The sequence below is a fragment of the Lepidochelys olivacea genome (assembly GCF_965140295.1).
Source record: "Lepidochelys olivacea isolate rLepOli2 genome assembly, chromosome: 2".
Classification (NCBI taxonomy): Eukaryota; Metazoa; Chordata; order Testudines; family Cheloniidae; genus Lepidochelys; species Lepidochelys olivacea.
Window position 1 is genome coordinate 37,868,110 of NC_140412.1, and position 22,228 is coordinate 37,890,337.

Consider the following 22,228-nt stretch of genomic DNA (forward strand, 5'->3'; position numbering starts at 1 on the left):
AGAAAGTAAGGGGGAGACATTTGTGGCAGGGTGGGAAGTTGAGGCAAATCTCCTGGCCGCTGATTACGCGCAGCCAGACACCAGGGCGGTTAGAAAAGCACAGGAGGGTGCGGTGCACATCAGAGAAGCTTTGAAAACCAGTTTCATGGCTGACCAGGCTACGGTGTGACAGTTCTATTTGTTTCTCCTTGATGAAAACCTGCCCCCTTGGTTCACTCTACTTCCCTTTAAGCCAGCCGCCCTCCCGTCCCCCCTTCAATCACCGCTTGCAGAGGCAATAGTCGTTGTTTCAAATTCATGCATTGTTTATTAATTCATCACACAAATAGGGGGATAACTGCCAAGGTAGCCTGGGAGGGGTGGGGAAGGAGGGAAGCAGCAGGTGGGGTGGGAGAGGAGAGGAGGACAAGGCCACACTGCACTTCAAAACTTATTGAATGCCAGCCTTCTGTTGCTTGGACGGTCCTCTGGGGTGGAGCGATTGGGTACCTGGAGCCCCCCCCCCCCGCCCCTCGCATTCTTGGGCATCTGGGTGAGGAAGCTATGGAACTTGGGGAGGAGAGTGGTTGATTACACAGGGGCTGCAGTGGCGGTCTGTGCCTTTCCTGCACCGCAACCATACGCCAGAGCATATCAGTTGATCCTCCAATAGCCTCAGCATTGCATCCTGCCTCCTTTCCTCATGCTGCTGCCACTTCTTCTGTTGCTCCAGCCATCTATCCTCTTGCGCGTCCCTCCTGTCCTTGCGTTCGTTTTGTGCTTTCCTGGACTCTGACAATGTCTACCTCCATGTATTCTACTGGGCTCTTTCAGTTTGGGTGGACTGCATGAGCTCAGAGAACATTTCATTGCGAGTGCGGTTTTTTCGCCTTATCTGCGCTAGCCTCTTCGGAGATGCTAGTCACAGCATTGAAACATTTGCAGCTGTGGGAGGAAAAAAAGATTAAAATTGAAAAAGACACATTGGCCGTTTAAAAGGAGGGGCTGATGTTTTCATGTTAATGTGCAGCACAAACCCAACTAACCCCACCCCCCCTCCCAATTCTCTGGGATGATAGTTTCACTCCTCCCCCCACCGCATGGCTAACAGCGGGGATGATTTTTTTTCAGCCACAGGCAAACAGCCCAGCAGGAATGGCCACCTCTGAATGTCCCCTGAATAAAATTCCCCTATTTCAACCAGGTGACCATGAATGATACCACTCTCCAGAGGATAACACAGAGAGATAAAGAACGGATGTTGCTTGAATGCCAGCAAACACCCCCGACCACACGCTGCTATGCTTTCTTATGCAATGATTCCAGACTATGTGCTACTGGCCTCCCGTGGTAAAGTGTCCTACTATGGAGGACACAATAAGGCTGCCCTCCCCAGAAACCTTTTGCAAAGGCTTCATTGAGATGTCCCTGGAGGATTTCTGCCCCATCCCCAGACACATTAACAGATTTTTTCAGTAGCTGTACTGGCCGCGAATGCATCCCAAGTCTTCAGGGCAAAGTAATCATTAAACATGCTTGCTTTTAAACCGTGTATTATATTTACAAAAGTACACTCACCAGAGCTGCCTTCTCCGCCTTCAAGGTCCAGGAGCCCAGGTTGGGAGGGCATTGGATCCAGTGTGATAAACGGTTCCTGGCTGTTGGGGAGAACGGTTTCTCCACTTGCCTGGTGTGCGCTATCTTCAACCTCCCCCTCCTCATCATCTTCCTCGTTCCCAAAATCCTCATCCCTGTTGCGTGAGACTCCCCCCTTGCAGGAGTCCATGTACAGGGGTGAGGCAGTAGTAGGGGCACCCCCTAGAATTGCATGCAGCTCATCATAGAAGCGGCATGTCTGGGGCTCTGACCCTGAGCGGGCATTTGCCTCTTGAGTTTTTTGGTAGGCTTGCCTAAGCTCCTTAAGTTTCATGCTGCACTGCTGCGGGTTCCTGTGATAGCTTCTGTCCTTCATGCCCTTGGAGATTTTTTTTCAAATATTTTGGCATTTCTTCTTTTGGAACGGAGTTCTGATAGCACGGATTCATCTCCCCATACAGCGATCAGATCCAGTACCTCCCAGACGGTCCATGGTGGAGCTCTTTTGCGATTCTGGGACTCCATGGTTACCCCTGCTGATGAGATCTGCACGGTCACCTGTGCTGATCAGCTTGCCACACTGGCCGAACAGGAAATGAAATTCAAAAGTTTGCAGGACTTTTCCTGTCTACCTGGCCAGTGCATCCGAGTTCAGAGTGCTGTCCAGAGCGGTCACAATGGAGCAGTCTGGGATAGCTCCCGGAGGCCAATACCATTGAATTGCGTCCACACGAACCCAAATTTGACCCCGCGATGTCAATTTCATCGCTAATCCCCTCGTCGGGGAGGAGTACATAAATCAATTTTAAGAGCCCATTAGGTTGACAAAATGGCTTCATTTTGTGGACGGATGCAGGGTTAAATCGATCTAATGCTGCTAAATTCCACCTAAACTCGTAGTGTAGGCCAGGGCAAAGGCTGTCTGAAAGTCCAGGTACACTATGTCCACTGGATCACCCTTGTCCATGTGTTTATTTGACTCCCTCAAAGAATTCTAATGGATTGGTGACGCATGATATCTCTTTACAAAGGCAATATTGACTCTTGCCCAACAAGTCATGTTCATCCGTGTGTTTGATAATTCTGTTCTTTACTATAGTTTCAACCAATTTTCCTGGTACTGAAGTTAGGCATTCCGATCTGTAATTGCCAGGATCACCTCTGGAGTCTTTTTAAAAGAATCTGTCTCACTAGGTATCCTCCAGTCATCTAGTACAGAAGATGATTTAAGTGATAGCTTACGTAGCACAGTTAGTAAGTAGTTTACAGTTTCATATCTGAGTTCCTTCAGAACTTTTGGGTGAATACCATCTGGTCCTTGTGACTTATTGCTGTTTAATTTATCAGTTTATTCCAAAACCTCGTTTACGGACACCTCAATCAAGGACAATTCCTCAGATTCGTCACCTAAAAAGAATTGCTCATATCCTTTTCAGTGAACACTTACGGAAAGAATTCATTTAGCTTCTCCACAATGGCCATGTTTTCTTTGAGTGCTCCGTTAAGTACTTCAATCTTCCAGTGGCCCCACTGATTGTTTGGCAGGCTTCCTGTTTCTGATGCATTTAAACATTTTTTTGCTGTTAGATTTTGAGCATTTGGCTTGTTGCTCTTCAAATTCCTTTTTGGCCTGCCTAATTATACTTTTACACTTGACTTGCCAGAGTATATGCTTCTTTCTGTTTTCCTTAGTAGGGTTTAACTTCCAGTTTTTAAAGGATGCCTTTTTGCCTCTAACCATTTCTTTTACTTTGTTTAGCCATGGTAGCACTTTTTTGGTTCTCTTAGTATGTTTTTTTAATTTGGGGAATACATTTAAGCTGAGCCTCTATTATGACGTATTTAAAAAGTTTCCGTGCAGCTTGTGGGCATTTCACTCTTGTGACTGTACCTTTTTAATTTCTGTTTAACTGGCAACCTCATTTTAGTGTGGCTCCCCTTTCTGAAGTTAAATGCTACTGTAGTGGGGTTCTTTGGTGTGTTTTCTCCCACACAAAGCATGTTACATTTAATTATATTATGGTTGCTCTTACCAAGAAGTTCAGCTATATTCACCTCTTGTACCAGATCCTGTGCTCCACTTAGGACTAAATCAAGAATTGCCTCTCCTTTTGTGGGTTCAGGACCTAGCTGCTCCAAGAAGCAGTTATTTGTGGTGTCAAGAAACTTTATTTCTACATCCTGTCCTGAGGTGATATGTTAATATGGGGATTATTGAGTTTTTGAGTTATTGGGGATAATTATTATTGAGTTTTCTATTTTTACAGCCCTGCTAATCTTACCATCACCATTCTGGTCAGGTGGTTGGTGATTGTATATCACTGTCAAACTTTAACAAGCCTCTACTGAGGATGTGTGAATTGTCATTTGTTGAAGATTCATAACTTGGTCAAATTTGAGTGAATTTTCATAGGGGTGACAAAAGGCACATCCCCCACACCAGAGAATATGAAAGGCATCGTCCCCCCTCCACATTGTCTCCAAAGCATGTGTGCGCTAGAGCTTCTCAACAAAAGAGTTGCAAGAATTGTAACATGGGTTAAAAACATTTTTTCTTAATCTTGTTGCTTGGAAACATCTGAACAGTTCTAGTTGAAACTTTAAAAAATGATTAAGTAAATAAAAATGAAACTTTTTTTTAGGCAAACACCTGGCATGGAGAATTGCAACTTGAACATTTTATGTTTGGCAGAGTTATAAGCAACTGAAAAGAGAGTCTTATAATGAAAATTTTAGGCAAACTTAACTATAGGAGGGACTACTAGCTCTCCTATAATAGTTAAATGTTTAATTACATAAAGGTCATACGGTACCTTTTGATCTTTTTGCTAATCCTACTAATACAAGTGAGCATGTCCTGATTTATACCTTTATACCTGATTTATACCTCCGCCCATTTATGGATTGTAATTAAACATTGAGGGAGAGATCTTCACCTCTGCTTCATTTCCTTTATGCTGCATAAAAGATCTGGAGTGTGGTGTAAAGAGACTTTTTAAATGTCCTATATCCAGATGGGGGAGGATAGCCATAATGCTGCTTCCTCAGGGCCCAATAAGATCCTGGTGTAGAGACTGGGGATCATGAATCCAAGGTGCCTGTTGGGGGTGAGGGCCATAGAGCATGTTGCAGCTCACTTAGCTATGTCTACATGTGCTGCACTCACACCTCACATTGCAGTGTAGGCGTTCAAGTGTTCCTGTGCTCTGAAATGCTTGGGAGACTATTGCTTACAGAGAAGATGCTCTCTGTACCAGACTTACCCCTTTTCTCCATAAAGATTGTTATATGCATTTAGTTTTTCCTTATCCAGGCAGTATTTGTACAGTGTTGGTAGGGTAAGAGTTCCCGTGGCTTTGGTTCCCAACAAAATTAAAGTATTACCTTTAAATCTGGCAGACATTTGGATCCAAAGTGTGTAGATCCTAAGTCTTTGAATCTTCTTATTCTGAAGATTAGGCACTGTGATCACTGAGGAGAGAGAATTAGAGCAAGCGCTCTCTGAACTCCTGCTTATCTGTTGGCTAAATTGCACTGTAAGCATCTTCAATCTGAGAGTGCTTCACTGCCTAGAAACAAACTTTGTTCGGAGATGGGGAGGGGGAATGGAAGTTACTGCATGGTCCCTGAGGACTCTGTCCCATCTGTGGAGCAGCCCTTGGCCTTGGATACATGCTCTTGTGGGTTCTGTTCAAGCTCAGATCTTTCAATCAATTAGGTGTCATAAAGAGCATCTCAGAGATGTTTGTGTAAATGTTAGACTTTTTAAGCTTTTTGGAGCTGGGTCCATATCTTTGGCACTATTGAATAATAAATATTTCTCTGAATTGTCTACCTATTTTGATCTCCTACATCAAGTTGCATTTATCGTTTATCTCTTTATTTGACAATGTTTATATTTGAGCTTTTCCCCTTCCCCTCACTTTTTTTTATTTGAGAATCATGTGTTGGTTTAAAATCTTCCATGGTTCCACACTGATATTTTTAGTAAAAGTCAGGGAAGCCCATGACCTGTCCCTGACTTTTACTAAAAATATCCATGACAAAATGGGGAGCCTGGGCAGCTGGGTGCAGGCTCCACGGACCCCCACCACCCATGGGGCCTTGGAGCTCCATCGTCCCCCTCCACTGACAGCCAGGAGTGGCGGTAGTCGCCCGCTGGGGGAGAGCTGAACTCACGGAGGTCTTTGGAAGTCACTGATTCCGTGACTAAATCGCAGCCTTAATCATTGTTTGCCTGTGTTATGTAATATGTATTGGCTAGGAAGGGTATGGTGACAAGACAGGAATAATGTATGCCCTTTTCTTTCCAACAACCAAAAATGAGTGAGAAATGGGAGCAAAAAGATGTACTTGGATTCTGTGGTAATGGGTGGCAGCATAAAATCCTAAAGTAGATTGTTGAATTGAGGCTGGTTCCCGCAAAATTGTAGTGCAGTGTCCTGGCATCTTGCAGTGTTTGTACTGGGTTTCATCACTACCTAGTAGTGAGTCGTTGCTATAATATAACTTTGTTGCCTACTGATGTTGTGTCCAACACTGAATTGCACAATTTGTCTTATGACTTGTGTTCTGAAATGTAACTTCATTATTAAGTGGCAGTCCATGTGTTTGCAAGTAGAGTTATGCTGCTGTGGTAAGAGGTTGAGCAGAATAAATCATGTCACAAAACAAATATTCTGATTAAGTGAACTTTGCATATAATACAGGATATCTTTCATATATATAGCATGCACTTTTTTTATTTTTTTTGCAGGTTAAGGGAAGTTTCAGAGAAGCTGAACAAATACAATTTAAATAGGTAAGACATATTAGCCGTTGCTGTAAAACCATTCAGCAAAACAATTTTTCTGACTGACAAGCAAAAGTTTACATTGTAGATATACATTTCTACTACTAATGTTTGTTTTTTTATATATAGTTTTGAAAAGGTAACTTTTGTCTAGGTAGGAAGTCTAGCTGTTGATTATTTATTAGTAAGCATCAACCTCATAAACTGAATTTAATTTGGAGTATAGACTCCACTTTTTATTGCTGACTGAAATAAAATTATACAATATTCCTTTATCACCTTTTATGGTTTTGTTTTGCCTTTTCCATGCGTAATGACTGAAAATACATCATAGTTGCTTCAACTAATGTATATTTTTAGTCATTTTAAATGTTTTATATCCGTAACCATCATTGCATCTTCCATATAGCACTTAATTTTTGTTCAGAGTTCAAAAGTTTTAAAATGTTATACATGCTCCCTTTTTATTTTTTCAGCCACCCCCCTTTGAATGTATTGGAACAGGCTACTATTAAACAGTGTGTGGTGGGACCAAATCATGCTGCATTTCTTCTTGAGGTAAATTGCTCAGATCTGTTCTCATAACAAATTTGAAACCATATGGTTAAACATAATCCTTTTTAATATTAAATTAGTGCAACTGAATTAATTAAGCCACTGAAGACTTGATTTTTCTCTAATTCTGCCTTGCATTTCAATTTTGGACACGTTTTTCTTATTTTAAAAATAGGACGGTAGAGTCTGCAGGATTGGCTTTTCAGTTCAGCCAGACAGACTGGAATTGGGTAAACCTGACAATAATGATGGGTAAGAAATACTGGTTTATTTTTTTTTTTTTGTACTCATCAGATATTTGAAATGGATAAATCTGGATTTTCTTATATATTTGTCTTTGAATTCTATCCTCAAAATTTAAAATGAATGCTAGTACCATGTAGGAAATCTTTAGGTGTGCTACAATGGTTGTGATGATGTAGTCAAACAGTTCAGTTCTAGCTTGATAGTTATATTTTTGTGTTGAAAGAAATGGTATACCTAGTATCAAAATGATAAAAGTCCTACAGAATCTCTTTAACATAATAATAAAAAAAAACTTTCTGAAAGGAACAGACTTGTGTGTTTAAGCCCCGTATTGAACCTACTCTGACAGTGGTCCCGACTGGAAGGACTTTCATTAACTTTAGCCCAGGTAAGTGCTCTTGATAAGACTACTATCAAAATAACTCAAATGTGGGCTTAAAACAATCTTTTTAATGCTAAAATAGCAAGTTGTTGCCTCTGGTTTACAGAAATAACATTGACAATTGCAGTCTGTACATATACCTTAAATTAAACATGAAGTTCAGAGGCTACCTCGTTTCAAAGTAATTTAGAATATATATGTGTTTGCAGTTATTCTATTGAAAAGGTGGGGTTTTTGTTTTTTTTTTGTTTGTTTTTGTAAGAAGAAAACAATGGATCGCTGACATGAATATCTATTAGGCATGCTTTCCGTATCTCAGTATACACCTTACTGTTTTGCAGTTAGATTAGTTTGGAGTATTCCCCAAGGGTGTTGCTTAAGCTGGTATGTTACCAGACTAAGTCCCTGAGACTTTAGACCTGGGATTCCAGGTGGTGTTCTTAACCCATTTGGGATTGTTTTGTGACTGATTTACCATCTTTTACTTTCAGTTCAAAGTTGAGCAGTGGCTCAGGGGCAGGAAGGACATCCAGGCCAGGCAGGACTAGTGACTCCCCATGGTTTCTGTCTGGTTCTGAAACTCTGGGCAGACTGGCAGGCAACACCCTTGGGTAAGTTTTGATAGGATTGAGGCTGCAATCTTTTTGTACCATATTTGGGTATGTGTGTATACACATATATAAATTGTATACAATTTGTATGAAAGAAGTTTTAAATGCAGCAATTGTTTAGCTAGGGCACAACTAAAAAACCCTGTTTATTAAATCACAACTCATCACTCAGAACCTAAGATTTGAAGATATCCTGTATTCAGGACAAAACCAATTCAGAATACGTAGAACCAAAACTAAACTCATATTGTTGGTTGTGTTGTCCTTTAAAAAGTATTGGTGTTTGAATTTTGGGCCATGACTCATTTTTAAAGGGACACTGTCTATTTAAACACCACACTTATGCTGGAAATCTTTTAGACTACTAGTATTAAAGTAATACTTAAAATTTTTAAATGAAAGGGATTCCAGAGGGAAAAAATTGTGGTTTATTTTGTGCATTTGGCAACATTCTGTTCATAGTTTTATTTTTGCCCTTCTGTGTACCTTAGTTGGTTTACTGTGTATGTGTAGGTCTTTCACACAGTAAGGGGAAACAAACTGCTTTAATAAAAATAATAATAATAAAAATAATAATAATAAAAATAAAAAAGAAAGTGATTGCAAAACCACAAACATCGAGAAAAGAATTCAGAGGAATACTACATTAGTTTTCCTTATTTTAAATTGACTAGATTTCAGATTGATGGATGTTCCATTGAAGTCAAATGTGTATATATTTATGTACCTTAGTCTCCACTATTTAATCATAATAGATTTTGCATTCTGTGACTTTTTAAAGACATTTTGAACACTGCCACATTTTGTTAGTGAATATTTCACTGGATATTATGAAATTCTGTAATCATAGTCCCTGAATATGTGGGAAATTTTGCGGCATGGTTAAATGGAGGAAAGGCAATGGCTTTTGACCAAAGTGGAATATGTCCCTTACTTATGTCAAAGAATAAACTAACTTTAGCTAGTGCTTTGTATGATTTTAAAATGCAAGAAATGAAACCCTATGAAATTTATGTAGAGCGCAATGTTCCCTCTAATTTTTTCCATCCATGTGCGGAATAAATATGTGCATCAAGGTATGTACGCCTCCAGTAGAAACAAAAAACCTAGATATAATGGATATTTTTAAAAAGTTACCATAGGGATAATTACTCCAGCCAGGAAAGGTTAAGCATTTTAGAACTCACTACTCAAACAATTAAATGTAAGTGTAAGAGAAATAAAAATTATGAAATGCATAGACTAGTCAAAACACTAAACACACTTCGAAAGAATAAAATTACAGAGAATATATGTGCATGGCAGGAAGTACCAAGAAGTAACAACAACAATATACAAGTATGTGTTGGGAGGTGAGTGTGAAAGAGACTGTGTGTGTGTGTGTGTGCATGCGTGCTGGTTGCTGGGGAAAGCAGTGCACTGTCTCTTTAAGACACTCACTGGAAGCTCTCCTGCTCTGTTCTGAGCCCAGTTGTCTCCCCTCCTCTGCTCTTTGGAGCTGGGGTACATGGGCGGGGAAGGGGGATACCCTGACATCAGCACCCTCACCCATCCCCCGCTCTATGCAGCCAGCAGGAGGAGCAACGCAGGGGTGGGGGCAGAGGTGAAAGTAAGCTGGTACGCCCCGGTATGGCGTACCGGCAAGAGCCCATGTGCCATACCGGGGCAGATCAGCTTCCCCAGATGGCAATTTAAAGGACCTGGGGCTCCCAGCAGCGGCTGGAGCCCCGGGCTCTTTAAATTGCCGCCAGAGCCCTGCTGCCAGAGCCCTGTGGAAGTGGCGGTGGGGGCCCAGGGCTCCTGCTGCAGCTACCAACCCGGGCCCTTTAAACAGCCACCGGAGCGGCAGCAGGGCTCTGGGTTGGTAGAGCTACTCTCCGGTAGCCGCTACTGCCCCGGGTCCTTTAAATCATCCCCGGAGCCCTGGGGTAGCGGTGGCGGGGCTCTGGTGGCTATTTAAAGGGCCCGGGGCGGTAACGGCAGCTGGAGCCCCAGGCCCTTTAAATTGCCATTGGAGCCCTGGGGTAGCAGCAGTGGGGCTCCAGCGGTGATTTAAAGGGCCAGGGGCTCCTGGCTGCCATTACTGCAGCGGAGCCCCTGGCCCTTTAAAGCTCCGCCAGAGCCTGGGGCTCTTGATTTAAAGGGCCCAGGGATGTAAAGGCCCCGCCTCTTCTGGTTGAGGCCCCGCTCCCTCCTAAAGACTCTGGAGTATTGGTAAATCCTTTAAGTTACTTTCATCCCTGGGTGGGGGCAGCACCTGAACACATGCTGCCGGCTGTGCGCACTCAGCTAATCAGCTGGGCGGCACTTAAATCTCTCCTGCGCGGCTGCCTAAGCGAGGAGCTTACAGGGAACACAGTTAAAGAGTCTGAGCCTTTTGTCCTAATATTATTTTTAAGGCAAGCTAAAAAATGTCTGGGTCTGTAAGTGTGTAGAAACTTGGTGTTGGAACAGTTCTTGTGTCGCTTAAAGCATGCAGCTTCTAGCTGGGATTTAGAGAGCACTAAATTGGATTTTTATATTCTATTCTCAATTGAGCACAGTCAGTATGCTTGATGCTGCTGTATGAACAGGACAACAACCCTAAGGAGCTTCAGACATTCCCTGGAACAATTCAAAAGTGGCTAATTGTAGGATGCCAAATCAGCACAACAAAAGTAAATGTTAACTGCTGTAATGAAAGGGATTATCTACCGTACTACATTGGTTCTCCAACTTTTTCAAATTATGGAATACTTAAACTAGAAATCCTCTCATGATCCACGTCCCATGTCTGCTTAAACTGGAGTTAACAAAGTTATAGTCAGCCCACATTAGCCAGAATAACTGTTTGCAGAAACACTGTTTTGTGCAATTGTTTAAAAATGGTTTCCTAGCTAGGGGAAAGTGCAATATAGACAGGACCTCTAGAAATTAGGTGAAGATAAACTTTGTCTAATTCAATACTAACTTACATCCAGTCCCCTTTCCTCCCAAATATTGCACCTTCTCTGTATTTTTATCTCCTGGAATGTTCAACTTTATACATATTAGCATCAAATCTCTCCTTGCTGCTTCAAAGCCTCTGCTCTTATTTGTCCAAGTTATTGTATGGTTGCTTCTGTTCACTTGTGTTTTTGCTCTCTCTCCAATTTTGCTGCCATCAAGAAATTCATGGTTGATGCTTACGCCAAAGGAATACCCAACAGAGCCTTGTTAACAGGCTTCCTATTTTCTGGGATGATGTGTTTCAGTTGTGTACTTTTTCTTTATTGTGACAGATCATCTTTAGACCATTAGCAGTCCACTGTGTACCGTTTGAGAACTATGCTCTTTGAACTGTGCATTGATAGAAATAACTTGACTATTTGAACCATGTAGACAATATATGCCTATTATAATTCTGACTAATTCCTTGTATCCTGGAGTATAGGACTGCACAGATGGAGGTGAAAAACAAGATATAGATGTGTCTACACTCGATATAACTCCCACAGCTGACTCTGTCAACTGATTCAGGCTCGTGCTGTGGGGCTATAAAATTGTAGTTAGACATCCAGTCCTTTTTTTTAAATCCAGCACCTGTGTGTGTGTGTCTGAACTGCTTTCCTAGGAATCTTTTTAGCAGTTGCTGCTTCAGACAGCATATATATTTCTTTTTATCGATCAGATGTTTGGTCTTCTGTATTTTCTCTTCTTGAAACTGTTAAAGATGAGGCTGATCCTTGCTAACTAGTTCTGTTAATACTGTTGATTAAATTGTCAGAGATGCTATATCTGATATCCTTAAGCCTCAGTGTGCAATATGACAGCATCTACATTGGTCAGAAAAGCTGTCTTTCTGAAGGAATGGATGGCTGATTTATCCTCCAAAACCTGGTCTTATCTAATGATAAACTAGAGAGACTTTCAGATTCTCAGCATGCTGCGAGTTACCTAGGTTTACTCCAGCATAGATCCATCTGAAGGAATTCTGTGGCTGCTTTAAACTAATAAAAGGTAGCTGTGATCCAGTGGATTGAGGATGGATCTAGAAATTGGGAGATCTGGTTTTGTTCCTTTTTTTGGCACTAACATTGAACAAGTCACTTCTGTTAATCTCAATTACCCTATCTATAAAATGTAGGGCCCTACCAAATCCAAGGCTATGAAAAACGTGTCGTGGACTATGAAATCTGGTCTTTTGTGTGACTTTTTTTTTTTAACCCTGTACTACACAGATTTGACAGGAGAGCTCAATGTTTCTCAAACTGGGGGTCCTGACCCAAAAGGGAGTTGCAGGGGGATCGCGGTATTACCACCTTTACTTCTGTACTGCATTCAGAGCTGGGGGGGGTGGAGTGAGGTGGCTGTTGGTCAGGCACCCAGCTCAGAAGGCAGTGCCCCGCAGGCAGCAGTGCGGAAGGAAGTGTGGCAATACCAAACCATGCCATCCTTACTTCTTCACTGTTGCTGACGGTGGCTCTGCCTTCAGAGCTGGGATCCCAGCGCACTCTCCAGCCCCCCAGCTCTGAAGGCAGTGCTTCTACCAGCAGCAGCGCAGAAGTAAGGGTAGCAATACCACAACCCCCCCCCCCCCCTAACCTTGTAACCCTCCCAAAACTCCTTTTTGGGTCAGGACCCCTACAATCACAACACCCTGAAATTTCAGATTAAAATAGCTGAAATCATGAAATTTATGATTTTTAAAATCCAGTGACCATAAAATTGACCAAAAGGGATCGTGAATTTGGTAGGGCTCTAGTAAAATAAGAATGTTTGTTTACTCACCCTTGTGAAGTGACATATACTCCTCCTGGGGAAATCATGCTCCAAAAAAATAAAAATTCTATAAACAATATTTTAAAATTCTACATATTTTATTTGTCAAAATAACACTATCTAATCATGCCAGTTTCAATTATTTTGGTAATTTATTACAAAGTACCTGTGAACAACTGTCTGTCTGTAATAATAGACACACAAAAACCTCCCCCAGGAGTAGAGAGTTAAAGAAAACCCGACGACAACCCAGCTCCTGTTTCTCTGCCTCCCCAAGCCCAGTTGCTGAGTGCTGCCTGAGCCCAGACACTTGCACTTCCTTCTCCCGCCTCCTCCCTCCAGCCTAGCTGCGCACCCTACCCCCAAGTCCAGACACTCACATCCCCTATCCTTCCAGAGCCCAGGGATCCAGGAGGTAAAACAGTCTGATTCTGGGTCCCAGGCTTGTGTGGAATTTTCTTCACACTGCTTCCTTCCTTGAGGATGTGCTGGGAACTGCAGCTGCTGGGAACCCTCCAGCTCCTTCCCCCTCCCACAAGCAGTGGCTTCTATTTGCAAGCTGGGGAGGTGAGCTCTGCCAGCTCCAGTGGCCCCTAGTGGCAGCCAGCAGCTCTGCAATGCCAATTCTGTGGAGGAGAAAGGAAATTCTGGGTAGAATATTAATTCTGTGCAAATTCTGCATTGCGCAGTGGCACAGAATTCCCCCGGGAGAAATATACAGGAGTAAATACCAAGCGTTAGTAACTATTCCAAATGGAATAGGTTCAGACCAGGTAGCATCTGTCCCCTGCAGATAGACTACAGAAGTAGTTGGAGAAGCTTGTCTAAGGGCATGTCTACTGGGGATTGATGGTGTGGTGATGGATGCACTGGGGATCGATTTAGCGGATCTAGTGAAGATCCACTAAATCGACCGCAGATTGCTCTCCCATTGCCTTGGTACTCCACCAGAACAAGAAGCATAAGCTAAGTCGATGGGAGGGTGTCTCCCGTCGACCCAGCACAGTGTAGACGCCAAAGTATGTTGACTCCAGCTATGTTATTGACGTAGCTGGAGTTGAGTAAATTAGGTCAACTTACCTCCGTAGTTTAGACAAGGCCTTAGCATCAGGGAAATGACTGAATGCTTCAAGGCACATTTCTTTTGTGTAGTGGCCTCTTCTAGATGAACAGGTCAGAAGAGCTGTTAGCTGGCTGTCTTACAAATATCTGAGTGTCTTGACAGTCTCTGAAGCTCTGTTGGCTGAATGTGGCAACCTCCTCTGATGTGCACTTCTCAGTATTACAGTTGGATGTAATACTTTCCTGTTGATGTTACTGTTGCTTTTAGAAACTCCAAGATTCATGACTGGTGTAGAGTCATGAACAATAAAATTTATTACCCCCAAATTCTTGTTCTTACAATTTCTTCTATACAGCCCAAGCTTACACTTTCAGTTCTTCTGAGTTGGCCAGTTTTACTGCTGTTTACATTGTTTATGCTTTATTAGTGTTAGAGATCACTGCTCTGGAGAAATCAACTGAGAATTCAAGCTGACAGGCTCTTCTCTCTTTTACATGGAGGTGACATGGCTCAGCCTCAGTTGTACTTTTCTCAGCCTGATAGAAATGAAATGTATCCCACAAGGTGTCTGATGTGAAGATTCCAATGAATAAAATCCAATACATTTTACCCTTTTAAAATAGCTCAGAAAATGTACAGATCTGTTTAAAATAATAAAAATGTAAATCCCTTAGAAGCCGCTGGAGTTCAGGGGTTGGTGGAAGTGGAGGAGGATCGTCTGGTAGATCATCAGCTGGAGCTCGGGATTCCCGAAGGCAAACCAGAGTTATTCGCACTGGACGTGATAGAGGATCTGGACTGTTGGGTAGTCAGCCACAGCCAGTGATTCCAGCATCAGTAATTCCAGAGGAACTCATTTCACAGGTAGGTGACCTGGCAGAACTTTGCCTGAGTGGATAAACATTTGGAAACTGCTTAAAGATCGATAGTTGGTGGGGTTCTATTTGGTATTGTGTTCTTTGCCTTTTAATTTCCTCTTATATCTGAAAAACCTGACCTTGTCTAGCTGAATTTTTTTATTTTTAGATTTATCAAGTTGATATTTCAAGGACACACTAGTGCCAGTTTCCTCATAATGGAATGTGTGATGAGAATGGTAGATATGGGGAGGTGATGACTTTGGATCTGAGAGTTTGCACATGAGGGAGTTGTTGCCAAGGACTAGAACTTAGAGGTGGAGATGAGGCACGGCATACATACACATTGTTATAGAGTTGGTAATCTGCTGATGGGGGATGTTGCAGGAGGAGAGTTCGTGTTCAAGAATGGATGTCAAGGTTATTGACAATACAGGCAAATGAGTCTCTGTTAAGGAGGGTAAAGGAGATGGAGTTGGTTGGGATTGTTTTGTTTGTCCAATAGAAACATTTTGGTCACAATCCCCACGGATCGCAAAGCCCTGGATAACTGTTCTCATGTCCACATTAGAAACTGTAACACTCTTAGTGTCCAATACAGATGGAAGAAAGTCAGTTTGAGGCATTCTTACCCCCTAGAATTGTAAGAGCAGTTGGGTAAGTACTCGATAGTCCTCCCATAGTCATCAGAGGCTGTCCTAAGCATGCTCTTTGCTTTCCTCAAGGATCAAAGCAGTAGGCAACCGATTGAAATTGACCTGATTCTTGTAAGTTTCACTGCTACATGCAGCCTTAAGAAGACAGCACTTCATCCACTTATGTTCATTTCACATTTGGAAAACTTCCTTTGCATTAGAATTTTTTTTTTTGTATAAAAGCTTAAACGCTTTTGTCATTAGTGATTGAGGGAGTTTTACAAGACCTGATTCAACAAAGAAAAAGGAAAAGATGCATAAGCAAAGGAGGGTAGACTTTATTTAAAAAAAAAAAAAAAGCAAGCAGCAGGTTGAGAATTCAGTCTTTAAAAGTCTGTACAGGAGGGCATGGCAGCCCATGTGTTTGAATGAGACAGAGGCGGGAGAGAGCCAGTGTTGGCAGAAAGGAAGGGATTAACAACGTTATGGAACCAGTTTCAGCTCCATAGTTAAGGGTGAGCTGAGATTTTCATTTACAGCAGGGATTAAACATCTTTGTATACAGAAAAGTACAGTATGTTCTTTCCTTACTCTTTGAGTATAAAATGAATTTTTTGAGAATTTACGAGTAAATCCATTAAGTAGTTCAGTAGTTTAAAAATGAAATTTAAAATGTGTCCTTTAAGAAATCTAGCACCCAGTGGCCAACACTTTTGTTCTCCATAATGATTTTAACAACAGAATAATAGACTCCTCAGACTTCCTAAATAGCTAAAAGTCACTGAAATCTGGGTATATAGGCTGCATTTGAAAAACTTTTTTATGGTTGATATTTTTTTTTTTCTGTTCTTCATAGCTGAGTTTCTTCAGACTCTGCTGAAGAATAATCTGCTACAGAGAATTCTATGAAGAACCTGGCCTTGCCATAATGATCACCATCTCCCTTTGTTCTCAGTGGTTCTGGTGGTTCTCTAAGCCTCCTGACAGCATACTCTTACCCAAGAGCATTTTGACTTTTGAACCAATGGGTTTTTTTTCTTGAGGGTCTCTGAAAGAGAAGACTTTATGTACCACCCTCTTCTTACAGAAGAACTTTTGGGTTATGAAAAATATTCACCCAAAACCCATTAATCCTAAATATTCCCTTCCAAAAGCTGTTGTACCAGATCTATGCAACAGAGAAGATAGCAGGGTGTGGGAGTATACAGGGGAAAGGAGAGAAGTGTACATATGCGCTTAGGGGAATGCAGTGGGTGCAGAAGGGAGGAGGAACTAGATGTATACGGTAGCTGCTTTACACTACTCTGATGCAAGAAAGCACCAGTAAACTCTCTCAACCAGTCAGTATGCTCTGGCTGCTTTGTGCTGCACCTGAGTGGCATAAAGCAGCCAGAGCATAGTAGCGATTTTTGGCCATAAGTTAATTTAAAAAAAAGTAATGATTTAAGGTTGTTACTTTTTATCTTCAAATCACAGAAATATCACATGGGCACACTTAGGTTTCTTGTTTAGTTTTTAATATATGAAAATTTTCAATTAAAGAAAGACCCACCAAAATATTCCTAGACACAAACATCTTAAAACAGGATTATAATTGAACATACAGATCAATAATTTAAGGTAAAGCTATATTATAAGAAATTAATTATCCCCAAACCAAACATTTTACTATTGTTTTCCTGAGTTTCCAAAGTTTAAACTTAAAAGAAATTAATCCTGTTAAGGTATATGTGAATGCATAGTGAGGGCACCCAGACAACCTTAATGCTGTCCCCCTTGCATCCTGAAGGGAAGAAATGGGGGGTAGGGGGATCTTTCTTTAAAAATTGGTTGAATCCAATCTAGGAGCACAAGTTTTAAAATGTTTTAATCATAATTCTGTTATTACATGGTGTGATAGGGCAGTGTTAAGGTTGTTCCTGTGCCCCAACTGCACACTTCCATACCTTAACCCATTTGTATTTTTTTTTTAAGTTTAATTATGAATGTCCCGGGTTTAGCACTCTTGGATGTGTGATAATTACTACATTCCCATTTTTTTTCTATATTCCCAGATAAAAACCACATTAAGACGGAGTTAAGGTTGAAAGTACACATGGTAATTTTTAGAGTAAAATAGATAATACTCTAAAATTTAAATTACTGTGTACTTTCAACCTTAACTCCATCTTAATCTTTTTTTTATCCGGGAATATAGAATGAAATCAAGCAGCAATAATGCATAACAGCTGTATATAACTTTTCACCTCTCACAGTATCACTTCAGAAGGTGATATTGAGAGGTGAAAAGGCAGTTGGGTTTTTTTAAAGGAAATGTGGGGGAAAAGGAATGAAAATGCAGTCTTCGCTCCCATAAAACTAGTTTATCTTTCAGCTGTATTACTTTTGTTCATTAGCTTCTTCACCTTGGCGTTCTTCATTACCGTATGCAAACTATCACATGTGGCTTTTGGGGACTTACAAAACCCAAAATCTTGCTTTTCATTTGGAGACTTGATTTCCATGTACTGGTGAACCAAAATGTTGACCCTTGGCCTTCATACACTATGCTTGCCTTTTTGAGAAATCAGCAGTCACGCTCCAACTTTTCGTTACTTCAGGAAATTTTGCTCTTGTAGAGAGAAAACACTCAGAGTGGTGGTTGGTGAATTGGAAATGACAAATAAGTGTTCTGCATTTTATAGGCACAAGTTGTTTTACAAGGAAAGTCCAGAAGTGTCATTATACGAGAACTCCAGCGGACAAATCTTGATGTAAATCTTGCTGTAAATAATTTGCTGAGCCGTGATGATGAAGATGGAGATGATGGAGATGACACAGCAAGTGAATCATATCTACCTGGAGGTTTGTATATCATGATACTTACCTTTTTTCCATTTTCCAATTTTCCAGTACTGTTGAGCTCTCCTGTCTTAAAAGGGTTATCTGAAAATGCAAACAAGTTCTCAGTTCTCTGTATTTGAACATCAACAAGATGCTCTGTGCTGTGCAAGGTACACAATGAAGATAGTCCTTGCAATCCAGGAGATTTCAGTCTAAGACATGGATAACAGGTTGCACTGGGAAGCCCGGAGAAGGGAATAGCTTTGATGTTTTAAAAAAAACTAACTATTGTCTTTACTAATTTGTGGGTAACACAAGTGAGTTTTGGATGCTGGGCTTCATATCATCAGCATTACAAACTATGCTACTGTTCAGTGAGATGACTGCCATGCAGTTTGCCATAGATGCTAATTCTAATGAAGAAATTAATTCTTCAGATTTTTTAATTTTAATCTTTATATGGTAATGTGAACTTTTGAGATGCATTGTTTAGAGAAAAATGTGTTCAGCTTTCTATTAAGATATTATTTTGTGTAAGAGTTGAATAAGGTTTAGCTTAATAGTCTTTGACAGTTTTATTGAGGACTTCTGTTCTTTAGCCTCAAAATATTCTCATAGCTGAATCTTATAGCAGTGCTGGAGCGTTGCTGTCATGCTGGTTGAGCCTTTTTCGAAAGAGTGTCTTTTCTGTGTAATTGCTTTTAAAAGTCCTTCAGCCTTTTCTTGCATTGACTAATATTTCCGTAATTGGACTTTTCTTACTGAGTAAACATGCTTGGAAGTATGTAGTAGCCAGCTCTAATGTTTGTTTTTTCTGGCTAGGTGCATAGTATGAAAATCAAATGTCTAAACTCTGCGTGCATAGTAGCTTTTCTTTTTGTATGATAGAATGACGTTTTACTATATTTTTCTAATGGGTTTTTCTGCTCATCTGGTTCACCAAGAAGCCCATGGGCTTCCTTCATCTCTATCTTATCTACCATGTGATTGGACAAAGTGTGTGTTCCTGCATTTGCATCTGACAAACTTCTTTATTTTGTTTTAGAATCAAGAGTCCTTTGGTTGAATCTGTAGACACAGAGAAAGCAAATTAAGGCACTTTTGTTCCATCTCTCTCATTAGTAATTAGTTGCACAATCTATCTGCCAGAGATGTAGTTGAGGAAATAAGTTCATTTTACTCTCTTCCCAAATTTATTCAAAGTAAATATTCTTACTCCTGAGAAAACAAGGATGCATCAATCCTGAAATTGCCTTCAGCTTTGGAGGTAAGCACCCTTGGTCACTCTTTAGACCAGAGTTTCTTTCCAACGCAATCCTGTGCTGAGTTCATGATTCTCTTGATTTAGTACTACTTCAGATTATAACGGCAAGCTTGCAGGGACCATCTGACAATCTATGACTTGCAACATGTTTCTGTTTGCGAGTACTGTGACTTCAGCTGATGACTCTAGACTGTCTTGAATCAATGTAAGATAATTAGTCATGAGCACAATGTGTAAGCTTTCAGTAAATGCCTAGAAAACTGTTCCTTCCTTAGCTAACTTTTTTTATGATCCTCCCTTTGGAAAGACCAAACCTTTCCAGATAAGACTGAAACTTCCTGACATTAAAATTGTAATCTTTCTCCTCATCTTACCCTCTACCACCCCTGAGAAAATGGATTTATTTTCAAATTTTTTGTGGGGAAAGGGATTGGAAATGACAACAGAAATGGTCCCTTTGACACCCTTCAGCTCCAGTCTGGGCAAAGTTAATCCAGAATTCCCAGTCCTCAGAATATGCTTTCCCTTGTCTTTCATAAACTACATTAGCTTTTTAAAAACTAAAGTAGATGACTACAGTTAAACACTCCCTGAAGGGTGACAATTCTTAGTTAAGATCTGGACATGCCAGGAGGCCAACTTTAAAAATATGATGACTATATGCCTGTGACTCTATTCTTTTGTATATTGAATTTTGCTTACAAATTTAGCAGTTCTTCTAGCTCTTCAGAGTCAAGTTAATTTTTAGGATTAGGATAAAGTATAGGCTCCAGGAAAAATGGTGGACCAGAATACCTTCCCGCATCTCTTGTGGAAAAAATAGTGACACTCTCCTTCAGAAGACTCCATAACAGATACAAATTGAATTTTTGATTATCTGATTTCTCATTCACACCAAGCATAACCTTGCCCTAAGTCTTCTGAACCTTCTTTATTTTCTGAAATTGTTCCTCTCCTTTTGCCTCTGGATATTCTTTGGAAGTTACAGTGCTATAGATTTGAAGAGGAAAAAAATTACAATAAAACCAACATTTACGATCCAGTCTCTCAAGTGATAACTCCAAGTAACTTTTTTTTTTTAAAGGTGATCCTGAATAGTTGTTCTTTAAAAGTTTGCCTTTTAGTTTTTGATGATGTAGAATGAATGCTTGAAAGTTGTGGTTTTCTGCTTAATTTTAAACCTTGGAAAAGCAGGAATGTCAAGGCTGGAGGGCTTATTGAGTTCTTCAGAAGTATTTTAAATAAACTCTGTCCCCTTAATTATAAGGATATGGTATTGAAATCTCCACATATTGTTCCTTTCTCCCTGATGGGCACCTGGTGCTCTGTGATCCACTATAGCCGGTTATTGCTCCACATCTGCGAAGCATGGAAGTGCCTTTTTTTAAAAAAGTGTTTGTTTAAAAAACAAAATAATTTTAAAATCTGAGTAGAAAATCCCTTCCCCCTCAATTATGCAATTTGCAGCTTCTTGTATATTATTTGCCATAATTTCATTAGTACTTTAATCGCCATAGTTTTTTAGGAAATATAAGAGTTGACTTGAATTTTTAATGTTAAAAATGGGGGAGCAGAAAATACTTGGCAGTACATTCAGGCATTTTTTTTAAACATCATCAAAAAAAGCAAAAAAGGGGTATAAGCCCAGTTTGTTTTTCCTTTTCAGGTCACCTTTAATTAATGCTTTTGCTTTTCTTATGTATGCATGCTTGCTTTCATGACCTAGTTTAAAAAAATCTAGTCTTGTTTGGTGGCAAAATAAGGAGACTCCATTGAATACATTACTAATAAATAAAACAAAGCAATGTAAATGAGACTATGGAAAGAAGAGTACCATTTGGCAGAGGCATGATCAGGTGTCTTGGTTCAGCTCTTAGCTGGCAACTCACGGCAAGTGAGCCAGCTTGTAATCTTGCCTGGGGCTTTGTGTTCTAATAAAATGCGGTGATTCTCCAGAACGTAAAAATGATCCTGGGAGCCTAGTTAATTAGGTTTTTATTTTGTTCCTCCATAGCAATTTATGTGAAACACATATACCTGGTTCTCATTTTCAGCGTGAAGAATACATTTGTCAAGGTTCCTTCCCCACTCTGAACTCTAGGGTACAGATGTGGGGACCTGCATGAAAACCTCCTAGCTTACTTTTACCAGCTTAGGTTAAAACTTCCTCAGGGTACAAACTATTTTACCCTTTGCCTTTGGACTTCCACTGCCACCACCAAACTTTATCTGGGTTTATTTTTATTTGGAAAGCGTTGTTTGGAAACGTCTTTCCCCCCAAAATCCTCCCAACCCTTGCACCCCACTTCCTGGGGAAGGTTTGGTAAAAATCCTCACCAATTTGCATAGGTGACCACAGACACAAACCCTTGGATCTTAGAACAATGAAAAAAAATTCAGTTCTTGAAAAGAAACATTTTAATAGAAGAAACAGTAAAAAGAATCACCCCTGTAAAATCAGGATGGTAAATACCTTACCGGGTAATTAGATTCAAAACATAGAGAATCCCTCTAGCCAAACGTTAAGTTACAAAAAAGACACACAGACAGGAATATTCATTCTATTCAACACAGCTATTTTCTCAGCCATTTGAAGAAATCCTAATCTAACACATAATAGCTAGATTACTTACTAAGTTCTAAGACTCCATTCCTGTTCTGTCCCCGGCAAAAGCATCACCCGGA

The 22,228-nt window shown here is 40.6% G+C and overlaps 1 protein-coding gene across 1 annotated transcript in view; it reads left to right on the top strand.

The window, feature by feature from the left end:
* UBR5 (ubiquitin protein ligase E3 component n-recognin 5) overlaps window positions 1-22,228 on the top strand; it is a 139,958-nt gene that overhangs the window by 21,712 nt on the left and 96,018 nt on the right. The window contains exons 2-7 of the mRNA XM_084620112.1: window positions 6,332-6,376; window positions 6,844-6,925; window positions 7,098-7,174; window positions 8,042-8,161; window positions 14,639-14,828; window positions 18,141-18,300. Coding sequence (XP_084476238.1) covers window positions 6,332-6,376; window positions 6,844-6,925; window positions 7,098-7,174; window positions 8,042-8,161; window positions 14,639-14,828; window positions 18,141-18,300 — 674 coding nt within the window. The remainder of the gene's footprint in view (window positions 1-6,331; window positions 6,377-6,843; window positions 6,926-7,097; window positions 7,175-8,041; window positions 8,162-14,638; window positions 14,829-18,140; window positions 18,301-22,228) is intronic.